At 37.9% G+C, this 15007-nt stretch overlaps 1 protein-coding gene across 2 annotated transcripts; it reads left to right on the forward strand.

The window, feature by feature from the left end:
* The first annotated feature begins 3169 nt into the window (after positions 1 to 3169).
* Positions 3170 to 14334, forward strand: LOC143882061 (pre-mRNA-splicing factor). Of its 2 annotated transcripts, none has more exons than XM_077385459.1 (7): positions 3170 to 3324; positions 4705 to 4855; positions 6412 to 7356; positions 7473 to 7655; positions 13192 to 13283; positions 13436 to 13504; positions 13652 to 14334. In XM_077385459.1, exons 2-7 carry the CDS (start codon positions 4717 to 4719, stop codon positions 14288 to 14290), a joined length of 2067 nt encoding a protein of 688 aa, XP_077241574.1. In that variant the 5' UTR covers positions 3170 to 3324; positions 4705 to 4716; the 3' UTR covers positions 14291 to 14334. The 2 variants fall into 2 exon arrangements, with proteins under 2 accessions (XP_077241574.1, XP_077241575.1); XM_077385460.1 differs by having other exon boundaries at positions 13689 to 14015.
* Positions 14335 to 15007: the final 673 nt, after the last annotated feature.

Raw genomic sequence — 15007 nt, forward strand, 5'->3', positions numbered from 1 at the left:
AAAATTGTGTTATTTAAGCCTTTTTTTCCTGTGACGAGAATGAAAAAACAAAATGTCTCCTTTTAAAGCCTTTTGGAGCTGAATTCGTCTGCTTTGAAATTTGGAGAATGAGAATCATTGAAAATTACTTGTTTGCAACTATTTCTTTTTATTTTCATTTGTGGATTTAATCCCTTGACTTGTTTTTCACCTTCTTTGCTTAAAGATCAATTTATTTTGATTTATCTTCTATAACCCCTTTGTGCTTCAATTTGTTTTGAGGGATGGAGATCACAAAAAGAAAGTTAAAATAATTTACATTTTCTTTAATTTTTTACTGGATTTTTTTTTCTTTTTTCACTCCACCAAATGTTTTTTCATTACCGTACAAAGTTTTTATATGCTTTTTAGGGAGTGGATCAGAATAGTTTACATCTTTGAATAGGTTCTCCCTTTTAACCTCTAACCTATTTTATGTTTGGGAATATACGGGTGAAAAACTGTATGTAATTTGAGAGAAGGGTTCCTGTATTCATTTGAAAGCCCCCATCATGGAAGGGGTGTGTCCCAAAAATCAGCTTCATTGGATTATCATAGGGTATCCATTTGTGGGGGTGAAAATGGACAGATTCTGTTTGTCCACTAATCTGCCCAGTTTTTCACCCCACAAATGGATACCCTATGGTGATCCAATGGAGCTGATCTTTGGTGGACACCGTACCCATAAAAGGGCCCCACAAATGAATGCTTTGGATCCCCCCAACAATGTGGCCCCACCCATGATTTTGCACTCGAGCGCAGATAAGCTTACTCATGTAATTTCCATTTTTCAGGAGAAATAGCTGATGAGACTAGCATTGCAAAGTCCTTTACTTTCTTTTGCACCCCACCTCTCATGTTAAACTGTTAAAGGTTGTCGGTCTGGTGGGCCTTCACGAGACTGATGCTAATTGTTCAATCATGGCCGTTAAATGGTGACAATCAAAATATCTTCGGACAAATAAAAAATGATCTCTTTTATCCATTGCGTGGGGACCCATGAGTACTACACGATCATATAATAGCCCTCAAAATCAATGGTTGTGATCACCATAAAACATGTGTGAAAAGCGACGCCCAAGAGAGAAAAAGAAGAAGAAGCAACAATAGGGTTTTCTCCAAGTTATACCATCTTCTATAAAATTCACCTAACCTTTTTTATCTGAAGTCTCCATCTTGTTGTTGCCCAAGGTTGAAAGCAAAGTGAAAAAGGATAGATTGTGGTTTCATTATTTGCATTAATATTACAAGCAAATTCCATGGACAATAATAAGTTCCTTGAAATTTACATGAAAGGAAAGTAAAAAAAAAATAGAGGTGGAATTGTTCTAAAAAAAGATGCAAAATCTGACCCTTTTCACTTTCCATTCTACCTAGGGAAGGATTACATAATTGGCATGATTTTTTGGACCATAGGAGATCCAAAGCAAGGTTTATCAAATGGGGTTTGGACCAAGGTTACCTGGAACGCGGTTCGTTCCGGTACGCGATACGGGAACGGGTATGGGGTACGATGGTAGTCCGGTATGCGGTACAATGAGGGTGGGCTAATTCGGCTCGTGGGTCGAATTGGAGTGCAAATCTAGGTCGCTCTAGTACTATATAAATATATATATTTACAAGAATATCATTCTATAGTCCATACTACATACATTTAATAAACAAAACCTAAAGCCTCGTGTATGCCATTCATATATATTCAAAATGAAAATTCCAGTTACAATCCAATCCAATCCATAATATATAAAATTTGAAGATTTTCAAATATCACTAAATTAAGTACCAACATATATTGCATTCTTAATCTTAAGTGAAAGCAAAAAGAAAATAACTACCTAGTTTTGAAATAAAAACCTAAAAATATGAAAAAACTAATAAACTATTGTGCGGCTCTCATTTCCTAATCCACCGAGTGTTACCTCTCTCTATACGTCTCTCCATGTCCTGCGGATCGCTCGGGTCGCAAGTTTTGGCGATCCGGATCGCAAATGACCAATGTTTCGGGTCGGTGACCCTGGATCGCAGGTCGAAGGGTGGGAGGGCAATCCCGGTAACATTGGTTTGGACTTCGGATCAATCAAATAGGTGGAATTTTTCTAATAGGCTTATACATTAAGCTAGGTGTAGTGAATGTAAACAAATATTCCATTGTTTTAATGAGACAGCTACTACTAATTGTTTGTTATTAAACTTATTGTTCGATTACTCTATTGTCAGAACTAGGAGCCTTTTGGGCATAAAATCACGGGTTTGCTCCCTGTTGACGAGTGTTCGAATCCCGCCCCGACTTACCTGATACACAAGTTTTATCAAATGGGGTTTGGACTTACCTGATACACGTGGTGAGGGGGTGGGGACATCCTACGTCATAAAAAAAAGAAAAAAAAAAGAAGAACTTGGAGCCTTTTGGATCTAGGAAAAAATATGATTTTTTTGGAAATAGAAAACAATATTTCACGGTGGAAGAATCTAGGATCTTGTAAATTTGCATTTTTATTTCAAAACAGTGAATATTTTTTACTATGAAAAAAAAAAAATGAAAAAATGAGTTTACCAAGCATTAGGAAAAATCATTTTCAATGAAATAAATTTCCATTTTTTTTTCCATGAATCCAACAGCCGGAACTATAATATTGTGTTTGGAAGCAGAATGAGAATTGCTGCCAAACGCACCCATATTTTCTCTACGTGGATGGCTAGGATAACAGGTGACGAAAAATAAGCCCTTTTGGCTCGTAAAAGGGGGAGTAAAAACAAATTTTACGCCTAAATGGGAACAAAATTTGGTTTACTTTTACCCCATCCACTTCAGGGTTCTGACTGGCCAAGCGAGGAAAGCTTTGGTAGGCCAGTTTGCAGTCTGCTTTCTGTGGCGACCCCACTACGCTATGCTGGGTCCCACTTTCAATTGATCTAAACCGTCCAGGAGAGATCCAAAGCAAGAGATATCAAATGAACGGCTCAGATCAATCAAAGGTGAGACCCACTATGCTGAAGAGAAACACAGCACACTGCACACCTCCTTTTTCAGTAAAGTAATATATCTAAACCCTTTTTAATTTGGGACAGCCCCATGCACTACTCTTTTACACTAGAGGAGGCTGTCCCAAGTAAACAATGGGGCGAATATATCATTTGCCCTTTTTTATCCTCGCTTTAGTATCGCGTTTGTTTTCTAATCTCATACCAGAGAGAGGTAGTGAGGAAACAAAGAAAGGGTTTCTGAAACCCTAGGAAAGAATAGAATCGGATTTGAGGACGAGAAAACCTAATTGCTTCACACTGAATCATCTTTGTAGATCAAAGGTTTTTCCCTCTATGTTTTATTTTCCATTTATGTTCTTCATTTCATGTTTTTTAATGTATTATTGCTCTAAATAATCTCTTTTTTGCTGGATTTGTTTCTTCCAATGCTCGTTCCTGATCTGTTCATTTACAATTTCTGTTATTTTCAGATCCGCAATCTGATTTCCTATTCTAGTAGTAGAGTTACGCAAGTTTCAAGCAGAATCTTTAGATTTTTTTTTAGCAATTTTAGGGTTAGATCTCGTCCTCTATATTTTATTTTGTTCTATTTTTCACTACGAGAAGACTGGTGATCGAAAATTTGGCAAATTTTTGAGGTCTTCTAAAAAGTGTTTAAAATCTTCTCAAAAGTTCTCTTTTTTGCAAATTGATTCTCTTAAAATTGTTCTAATGCTCGATATTATGGCAGCTGAGTTTGTGTTACTTCTCTAACATTTTTTTTTTTTTTTATAATCACAGATTAAATGGCATTCATGTTATTTGGATTGCAAGAAAAACATTTCTGACTGAAAAAAATTTCTTGGGAAATTTTTTTTAGAGGAAAATGATACGATTATGGTTTAGATGGGTATTATCATAAATTGAAGGCCCCTCTAATTTTTTTTAATATGGTTGTTTCATGTTATATTTATTTTTTTGTGTATAAAAAGTAGGAACTTTTAGAAATATTTTTCCTTTCCAAACTTTTCCAGAAAATTCCTGCAAACCAAGCAGGGCGTTAGTGATTTTTTTTTATTCGGAGTGTTCTTTACTAGGGAAATTTCAAGTGAGGGAATTTTTTCTTTTATTTTGGGGTTTTTGGGATTATTTAATTTTGAAAAAATATTGTAATGAGGATGATATCCTACAACTCAGCTCAAGTGAACTAAGCCTTTGTCCCAAACTAGAATGAGGATGATATCCATCTTGTGAAATTGTTTCAAAACTTATTTGAAATCTTGATTTTTGTTTTAGTAGAAACAATGTAAAAGAAAGTTATTGAAGTTCTATAACTAATGTGGTCACATTGGAGTTACTAATTTGTGTTGTCTGTGTTACTGTTCGGCGAATTTTGTTTTGAAAGATTATAAAGCTTTCAAAACATAAGTAAATTCTCATTCCTGTTCTATGCTATGTTGGGGTCTTCACATTTATATTATGTTGAGAACTTTGGTAACTTGCAATGCTTATTTTTTGTTAGGAGCTCATTTCTCAGTTACAAAGTTATAGTTCAGTTTCTTCATTTGTTCTGGTTGTAATTTATCTTACCTGGTCCTCTTTCTTAATTTGTTCTTGCCTTTTTAGCTCAGGGTTTTTATGTAGGCATTTCTCAAGTTGGGAATCTTTGTGCATGATCTGTATGTATGTGAAGTGAAACTAAGAAAATGTTGATGTTTTCAGGTACTGCTTTTCATGGACTCCAGTTTGAAATCTCAGTCCCCTGATAATTCTGATGTGAAGCCATCATTTCGTAAGCCGTCCAATGATGCAACTACTAGAAAGTATCGCCGTCGTACACCTGTTTCTGGGTCAGCTTCATCTTCATCTGGTGGTTAGTAGCTCTGCTCCATTTCATTGTTTTGGTTTCTACGTCTTCCTAGATATATGCTGCCTATGAAAATCCATTCAGAATTTAAAGATTTTTTTTTGACACTAAATGTTGCTATATATGGGAAGTCCTACCATGCTGATTGCTTTATGTTTTTGGTAAAAGATTGAAGATGAACTTATTCAAGAACGTTAAGGTTTTGATTGGCAGCCGAACTTCGGTGCATGCCTATTTTTCGATGACAATTTGCTGTGAATGCAAAATGCTTACTTCTAGTTTTTTGTAAATTTGTAACAATATGTCATTTTAAGATTTGGCAAAAGAGGTCAGGTGGACCCTTTTTGGCAGGTTATACTTTTTTTTTGCAGGTAAGTTGTGATTGAACTTGTGACACCAAGGTTGCGAAAATGGACGTTGTCAATTGAGCTGGGGATCTGTTCCCAAAAAAGAAAGATAAAAATTGAAAAGTATTAAGCTATTGGTTTGAACTCAAAGAAAAGAACAACTGGAGGATTGTGCATACCAGTTTTATAAGTTCCTAGGATCTTTTACTTGTTAGTTATTAAAAGCTCCATTCGTTCACATGCGTAATGCAATGTGGGCCCACTTACTATAATCTATGTTGCATGGATTATTCTGAACGGGCGAAGAATACGCGTCGTCGGACACGTCTTGCATTCCAATACTTTAGAATTCTCAGATACATTTCTAGGTCTCTTTTAATTGTTTTTTTTTTTTCTAAATATTGCTTCTATAACCTTACAATTACTGCATGTTTTAAGTTTTATCCATCCCAATATTAAGTTTTTTATATTTTTGTATGAAAATGAATCATTATATTTACTTAACCTACGAATCAACCCTACCATTTGTGGAGGTAAAAATGGATGTGTATAAACCTTCACAAATTTGTCCATATTTTGCTTCCACTGTTTGAAGGGTTAGGATGATCCCATGGAGCTGATTTTTTGGGCACACCCTATCTATATGAGGGCCTATCATATGAAAGCTTTGGATCATCCAAACAATGTGCCCCCCCCTATGTTTGTGAGCTCTAGCTCACAAACACTTTCCCCTTATTGGGGAAATTGTTTGTGAATCAGAATTAATTAAAATATTTTTGTGAATCCACAAATCTTTCTTTTTGAGGTTTGCCGAATCCTACACTCGATACCCCTGTCGGGTTCCGACACTCTTATCTGTACTGATGCAACATAGACTGTAATCCTTATTATCCGATACATTTCATCACTATATTTTGTGGGCTCGAGTGATATCAATAAATCATACTATCATCACAGTGCTTTTTTGTTGAAGAAAACATGTCTGATGCATGAAACTATTAGGGTTTTAATTCTGTCATTAAGCTTTAATTGAAATTAGTCAATTCCTGAAAGCCGAATATGCAGTATTCTTCTGAACCTGAAATGGTTCAAGTTGAATGGCCGGAGAAAAATGGGTTTAGAGCCTTGATTCTGCTACATGTGACGTCATTTAGTGTTGACAGTTGAAGAAATGCATTGAATGCTGCATATATTATATCTTTGCGTCTTGGACAGGCAGTCCTAACCGTGACCGGAGCCATAGTCCAATAATTTCTAAGGAAGATCTGACCAAGATGACTGATGACGGAAGGAGAAAAAAGGACAATGGTAGGGATAGAGACAGAGATTCTAGTCATAATCGGTCTGGAAGGGATGATGATTTGCACAGGCGTTCTGAAAGACACTTCCATGGGAGTTCCAATGATCACCGTAGGCATGATGATTATCAGAGACATCATAGGCATGCTGATGAAGATGAGAGAAGTTATCAGAGGTCCTCGAAGTCAGAGAGAGAGCCAAGAGGTATCACTCGTTCTAATCATACAAGACAAGAAAGTGACTATGATAGGTCCAGAGAAACTTGGAAAAAATTAGACACATACTCTCGAGACAGATCTGATGATAGGGGGCGTAGAAGTAAAGATAAGGATAGAGAAACTGCGGTTATAGAGCATCGCAGACAAAGTGACAAAGATTTATCCTATGAGAAAGCTGTATCTGGCAGCAAGCAAATAAACTCTAATGTGGATGAGATGATGGGGGAGCGGGAAAAGCATCGGGATAGAGGAGGTCGGGGTGACAAAAGAGATCATCGGAGAGGGATGGAAGAATACAAGAATGATCATGAGGAATTTAGAGGACATGCAAAAGACTCGTCTATAGGCAGGGACAGTGGTGTGCGTCATGTGAAAGAAATTCACAAAAGCAGCTACAAGGAGCTAGATGGCCAGAAACCAGATGTGAGCCAAAGGAGGAAACTCGATGACAGAGAAGATGGCAGGCACAAGGAGCGATATAACAGAGAACCAGAAGGATATTCCCAAAATGATAATAGAAGTTCATCCACTTATAGGGACGGAGATGCGAGAAAGGAACGATATCAAGATAAAACCATTCATGTAAATGAAGGTAAAGAGTATTTGGCGAAAAAGCCAAGGCTAGACGAGGCCACTGAAGATGGTGAGTATTTTGTTAGGATCTTATTTGATGTGCTGTGTATAATCCATTTATAGTTGTTTTGTTAGATCTCTTTCATAAATGTCTAATTTTTGTTGACCCCTATGATCTCATCTCAGGGAAAGCATTCGCAAAGCCGAGCACATTTACAGCTGATGAGAAGTCATCTTCAAGCTCTAAGCAGGTTCAGGTGACTACGACCAAAGTGACTGGAGAACTTCCTGGTTCTTCTCCCAATGAGGCTGAGGCTGCTCATGATTTGAATGCCGCAAAGGTTGCAGCAATGAAAGCTGCTGAATTAGGTATTATAATTTCCTCATTGACTTTGTAAGTTCCTTTTGAATACTTGTTGCAATAGCTTTATGCCTTCAACTCATTCTGGGGATATGATATTTGTGTTCATGTTAGGTTTTTTGCTTAATTTATACAGCATGATCTGATACCTTATGCGTCAGTTAACACCGTTGCTATGTCTAAAGAGTGATAGGATATTTGTGCTTGCATTTAGCTCTGTCAAAATTGATCTAAGCCAATCAAAATGTGAGCTCACATCCTACCAGTCATTGTGCGTGTTAGTATGATGAACTGTACCTATCTTGAATTGACCACCTCGGTCCTTCCTTTTCTTAATTAAATTTGCCACAATTAACAAAAAAAGCTACAAAACCCTCATTTTAATGGCATATATTGTATGCTCCATTTAACTGTGTATCTACAGAATCATCAGAACCGCGGATGGCACGTCTAGTGAGTTTCCAATTACAATAGGACTTCACTAAGGATAAACTCTAAGCCCTTATCTTTTTACGCTAGTTATGGATGAGCTTACAGAGGGTATCCAGGATAAGGTGCCGTGGTGTATGTTATTTGCAGATGACATAGTAGGAGTAGATGCTAAGTTATGGAGAACTACTTTGGAATTCAAAGGTTTTAGACTGAGTAGGACTAAAACAGAGTATATGGAGTGCAACTTTAGTAATGTAAGGAGGCGGGACGAGGATGTAGTAAATATGACTGGACAGGAGGTACCTAAGAGGGATATCTTTCGCTATCTTGGTTCAATTCTACATAAGGAAGGAGAGATTGAAGATGATGTTAACCATAGAATAAGAGCAGGTTGGTTGAAGTGGAAGCTTGCCTTGGGAATTCTGTGCGACCGTAAAATCCCTACCAAGTTAAAGGGAAAATTTTATAAGACAGTTGTGAGGCCAGCCATGCTGTACGGCTGAGAATGTTGGGCCACCAAGAAGTAGCATGTGCATAAGATGAGTGTAGCGGAGATGCGAATGCTTAGATGGATGTGCGGTCACACAAGGTTAGATAGAATTAAAAATGAAGACATTTGTAAAAAGATGGGGGTGTCACCAATTGAGGAGAAGATGAGACAACACTGCTTAAGATGGTTTGGACATATCCAACGTAGGCCTTTGGATGCTCCAGTGAGAAGAAGCGACTCATGCCAAGTTGATGGAGTAAAAAGAGGTAGGGGCAGACCGAAAACAACTTGGGTAGAAACAGTAAGGAAAGACTTGATAGCTAGGAACCTAACAGAGAACGTGACCTTGGATAGGATAGAATAGATAATGGATAGACTTGATTCCTCATTTATACACCTATAATTAGCGTAGATAATAAATTCATAAATATTATTCACAATATAATAGTCTTTAGTATTATTCAAAATAAAAATAAAAATATGATAGTCTTTAGTAAAAATGTAATATGATAATTAGATATTACTACATCAAAGGTTTTCCAATTCCTCTCACATCCCGAAGCTATACATGTTATAGCCTATGATCCACTTCACAAAGTTTGTTAATTCCGGTGTATTGGATCCAAATCAGATCCACCAATCAGCTACAAGTATGCACATTGCACAATATTACAAACCCTCTATTATAGTTCTAAATTTTAAACAATAAAGAAATGTGAAATCATTATATCTTATTATGTAATGGGTGGATACCTAGAGAGAGCTCGTTCTTCTCTTGCTAGCCATTTGACAACCAACCTTTGCTGCATCGTAGAGATCCAACCTAACTTTGATTTTGACACATTCTTTGGCGTCCTCTTTATTTTTTTTTGAATGATGTTCTTTGGAGTCTTTTCCAAACATCATATCTATTTATTCATGAGAAATTATACGATGCCCGACTGTGAAGTCAAGTTTAGGTGGTACGATAAAAGTAGCACCCTTGATATTTGATCCAACAGCAGACTCTTAAAAAATTGGTCTGCTGTTGGATCAAATATCAAGGGTGGTACCGCCCACACTTGACTTCACGGCTGAGCACCATAGAAAATCTCATTTATTCATATAAGTCGTCTTTCATTTCCGTGATGTTAGAGAAACTGATGTGACCCTTGATGATCACCTGTCATTTTCTAGATAGTTTCTATTTTTAAGCATCTAGGCTAGTTGCAATTTTAGCGCAATTTCTAGTTTTAGATTGTTTCTATTTTGGGAGCCTAGATCCACATCAACTAGGACCCACACCACCTCACCATTATCCGTACTTATATGCTTGACCATTGGTTCACCTATGACTAACTTAAGTCACTTAACTACTTAAGTTAGCTTATATCCGATTAGCCCACAGGGTGGACCCACTCACTTACGTTTTAAAAACACTCTTATATCCTGTTGGTCCATAGGGTGGACGGTGGACCCATTCACTTAAAGTTTTAAAATGCCTATAAAAGGAGTTCAGGAGGGGGAGAAACCTTAAGTGTGGATTTTCGTGCAAAGACGTGCCGCTAATGGATATTTCTCCACCTTTGACGAAAAAGGGAGAAATCTCCTGCCACCTCCCTTGCGCAAGGTGAGTCCTCCCCTTTTACCTTCTTTCTTCTATCTTCCTCTATTCTCCCCTTCTTCCTCTACTTCTTCCCTCCAACCACTCCCTTATTCGTCTTCTTTTCTCTCTCATCTTCTTTCCCTTCCCCTCTCTCCTTTATTCCTCCTCACAATTTTCACCTATCTTTGTCGTGTGGCTAGAATTACAGTACACGACTGTTCCAGCCACCATCCTCATTTTTTCCCTCTGCTCCTCTTTTCCCTCTCCTCTTTTCCCTTTCCCTCTATTTTCCCCTTTCCCTTCTTTCCTCTGCTTGAATTTCTTATTTCCTGCAACTTTTGTAGTCCAGAGGGACTGTGGCCAGCAGTATGTGACTGCCCCCTATGCCGATAGCCTCCCCCACCCTCTCCTTTGCGTCCTCGGCGACTATCTTTCTTTCTTCCTTCTACGGAATTCTAACTTGCTTGTTATAGTTTCTCCACCCCTTCTTCACTTTCCCCTTGCATTTTTCTGCGCCTCTTCCCTTATATATCACCGTGCTGTCCCGGGGACTGTATCATTGATCCATTCACAGTCGTACACCATTTTGGCTCTTGTTTATATGCCATATCAGTGGCTTTGCTACCTTGGTTGTGCACAATCATATCCCTGTCATATTTTTCCCTCTTTGGCTCGATTGATTGGTGACAGTTGTGGTTGCTTTGGACTGATCGGGCTATCGGGCTGCTCCACCACCCCTCTTGGGCCTCCTACACTCGAGAAATGAGGACAATGCGCTTACTTTTCTGGTGAGATCTGACCTTTAATATTTCTAGCCTTCTGAGACCTGATTTGGTTTTCCGATCTGTTGTCTTTGCACCTAGTTTACCCTTGAGATTTTTCCACTAGACCGGTGGTTATTTTGCGCCCTAGAGTTCTCATTTTTTGTATTTTTAAATTGTAACTAGTCCTATTATTTGTTGCTACCCATATTTATATAATTGTCATCTTTGGTGTGAATTATTATTGCAAATGATGCTTGAGCTAAATTATTTCTATTGTTGAATTATCCCTACTGTTAACTTAACGCAAACACCTTAATGCGATTTGATTAACTTCTTGAATGTTTGTCTGAATTTTAGGACTGGTTTTGCTACTTGAAGATTGATTCATCAAGCTCCTAAAAGTTATCCGATATAACCTTGCGAACTCTTAAGTTTGCCCCAATTTGGTATCATAACTTAATGTTCAGATTCCTAGTCACTTCCAAAACCATACACCACATAGGTGTTCGATTGACTTCTGTTTATGTTTTAGATTACCATTACCCTTTATTAGTGTCATTTACGCTGTCTAGGATGTCTCAGTTAGGGTAAATAGAGTTGTTCATTTCATCTTGCCTTGAGATCCATCCGTTTGGCCATGGCTAATAGGGCCAACGCTCCACATTAGGGACCATGTCAAGCCGAGCCTCGAACAGCAACACACAAGCCACATTCGATCTGCAGTCCGACATTTTGGCAGATATTAGCACTGCCCTGACCAGGATCATCGAGCACTTAGGGTTAGCACCTTTGGGACGCACAACAGCACCGGGGTCTACCTGCTCACCTACACTAGGCGATGCTGACACCAGAGATCTAGATCTCGACGATTCCTCAGAGAGTCAATCTAAGCCAGATGGTGTGTTTGAGCCTTACGATGAGTCGACGGTTCAATGACGGAGCTAGGCCACACTTGGAGGATAGGATAGTGCGAGCCTTAGAGGGATTTGGGGACTATGGGATTGGAGTCGACGCCGGGGATTTTAAAGGTCACCTCGACTCTAACGAATTCCTTGAATGGATTGATAGCGTCGATCACTTCTCTCCAACACAGTCACAAATATTTGCCTCGAGAAGGGTGCATCTCGCAATGCTCTATTTTTTCTTAATTTCAGGCTTATATTGAAAAAAAAAGAAAAAGAAAAATTAGATATTTAAAATATATAAAAATATAAATTAAAGAACAAAATTAGGGCACGAAATAATAACATGAATTTGTCACGATATTTTCACTGTAAAAATAAAATATGAAGGTATCTTGATGATGTTTCAAAATCTCGAGAGCATCTGTGTCTCGATATTTTTGAAAATATCGCGATTTTTAAATTTGGTTTCTTGGGGTGTTTAAGGTTTTATCTATAGGTCTTCTTGGGACTTGAGTTGTGGGCCACAATTTTAGGCCAATAGGTTACAAGTTATGTAGGCAAAGGGTAAACACTTTAAAAGATGGGTAAGTAGGCCAGGGTAAAGGCTATAAAAGGGGTGGGTATGGAAAGGGATAAGTCGGCCATGTATTAATGTGATTTCCTCCTCATCTAGGCTAAATAAAATGCTAATAATCCTAATAAATTGATAATAAAGAAAATAACACGTCCAATAGTCTAATCATAATAATAAAAAACACCTAACGAGTAACGGCTAAGATGACTGAATCACGTTATGGTGTGAGGAAACACCATATTGTAAAAATCCCGGCACCAAGATCCAAATTTCATTGCAGATTTTACAGCTAATATCTTGAAAAGTTTTGATCTATGAATGAACAAAGATTTCTAAATAAGGATACAAAGGTTGGAATTTCAATCTATATATAAGTGTGACCAGAAAGACCAATTGCCTTTAAAAGCCAAGAAAAGCACTTGCCTCATTGGTGCATGCATATATGCCGCATGTCTCTTGATGGATTGTTTGTATTGCCTACAACTAAAATTTGCCAATATTTTTTTACTCTGCGCTGCCAAAAAACACTATCCGTATATTTGTCATGAAGTCATCATAGGGTTTCGTTTTGGTTGATGCAGCACGGCTGATCTGTCTGTAATCCTTTGCAGTTCAAAGCTTTGCTGCCTGTAATACCATAATCTTATTTTTTTTATTTTTCTTTTAAAAAGCCTATTGTTTATCTTCGTTGAGGAGAATTTACTGATAAATTACCTTTGTCTCTTTAGACAGCATTGAGGATTAACAATTTCTCTTGATAATTCCTGACATTTTGAGACCATTATATGCCACAGTGAATAGGAACATTGTAGGTGGTGGATTCATGTCTACCGACCAGAAGAAAAAGCTACTGTGGGGGAACAAAAAGAATGCTGCTGTAGAAGAGGTAACATATTACAAATCCCGCCTCTTTTTTATTTTTAATTTTGTTGCTGGTCCAACTTCTAATTTGCAAAACTAGGTTTCATTTGTGCATATTCTTTCACCATATTTTACTGGCTTGTCTATCTTTTTTCCTTTGCCTTTTATTTGTTACAGTCGGGTAACCGCTGGGATGTGCCGTTGTTTACGGACCCGGAACGTCAGGAAAAATTCAACAAACTCATGGTAAATTCCGATTTCCATTTATCATTTTACTAATTTAATGGCAATAAATGGTACGAATATGGTAAATATGTTTTTCTTCATTTTTTTGTCTTTCTGAATGGCAAATTTTCATTAGAATTCTCTAAGCCCCTACTAACACCGTTTTAGAGTCTGAGGTTGCCTTGGTACCTATGGCCAATTGTAGGGTGTGAAAGGCGATTTGAAGATGGAACACAAATCAGGCAACGATGGCAACAGCCTCCTCCAAGCAGAGAAGCAGAAAGAGCTCCAGCTGGACTTGGAGAAGCAATACACCGCTGGTCTCAGGCGAAGAGATGGGCGTACGGTTGGATTGGGGCTGTAATACTAATAATCACTCATTCTCTTCATACTCTTGTGACTGTATCTGGTAACTTTTTCTTGCACTCCTTGATTTTGTGTAAGAATTATGTGTCAACCAATCATGCATTGTGTGCCTTGAAAAACATGGCATTATCTGAAATGTCAAGACTTGATGCTGCGTTCCGGGCCATCTTAGAAGGTGCTGGTGGAGGAAGAAATGGGGTTTTTCTTTTGCTGTTTCAATACATGGATTTTATTTGGGTTTCAATCCAGGATTGTAAAATCCAGGTTTTAGCTTATAAAATCCATGTATTGAAACAGCCTCTTTGTTTTTTCACAGTTTTAGTTGAGCCTTTTTGTTTGAAGGGTTTGGGGTTGGTGGTGGTTGGTTGGTTGGAATGTGGTTATGCTTGGCTCTACCTGCTTTTAATTTTTATGTTGTTTGTGGCCAAATTAGGATCCTAGCTAAATATAAAGCAGCTAATTTAGCTAGGTGTTTTTTTCCCTAACTGGTTCGAGTGTCTAGCAAATTGAGCACGAAGCGATTTTGCAGCTCCTCTTTTTCAAGATAGAATAGCCACCTAATTGTTGAATTTGTCTTATTCATTTAATTCACGAGGCATTTTTCCTGAAAAATAGGGGTCTTCAAAATAGGCTCTTGTGAAGCAGCAAAAGTTGGTCACGTATATCTTCTATTTCCCTAGAATGCGTTGATTGCTCCTCGGAGATGGAAACAAAGAGATTGTAGAACAAATATTTGGGGTGGGAAGAAAGAGGAAAAATTAAAGTCTAAGCGCACAAAGTAGTGAAATAGTTGAACTGTGCTTTTCTTGTCTCTGCACCTGCAAAAAGGGTGAAAACCGGTTTTATCAGGCTGCACCTTCTTATTCCTAACAAGAGAAGGCTCATCAACAGTCCTCCTTTGACAACCTGCTCATGTTCCTACCTATTCCCTACTGTTTGCAATATTATTATGGGGGATTTGGTAGGCAATTTTGCAGAAAGCCATTTCGCAGCTGGCTTTTGCATGCGAGAACAGCAGCCTAAGATGAGTTTAATTAATTAGAATCTGCCAAAAAATCAACCTTTGTGGCTGTTCTCACATGCACAAGCCAGCCGCAGAATTGCCTAGCAAATCCCTAGCGATTTCTAATACTTGTTTGGCATAAAATGATGTAAAAA

The sequence above is a fragment of the Tasmannia lanceolata genome, unplaced genomic scaffold (genome assembly GCF_043159265.1).
Source record: "Tasmannia lanceolata isolate RefF3 unplaced genomic scaffold, GAP_Taslan_0.1 ptg000007l, whole genome shotgun sequence".
Taxonomy (NCBI): domain Eukaryota; kingdom Viridiplantae; phylum Streptophyta; class Magnoliopsida; order Canellales; family Winteraceae; genus Tasmannia; species Tasmannia lanceolata.

What these genes read in the sequence shown, in the direction of transcription:
- LOC143882061 (XM_077385459.1), top strand. Translation starts at nt 4,717, where the DNA reads ATGGACTCCAGTTTGAAATCTCAGTCCCCTGATAATTCTGATGTGAAG. An exon ending in AATGAAAGCTGCTGAATTAG is followed by an intron (nt 7,656 to 13,191) that starts GTATTATAATTT and finishes TATATGCCACAG; the next exon opens with TGAATAGGAACATTGTAGGT. An exon ending in AGAATGCTGCTGTAGAAGAG is followed by an intron (nt 13,284 to 13,435) that starts GTAACATATTAC and finishes TATTTGTTACAG; the next exon opens with TCGGGTAACCGCTGGGATGT.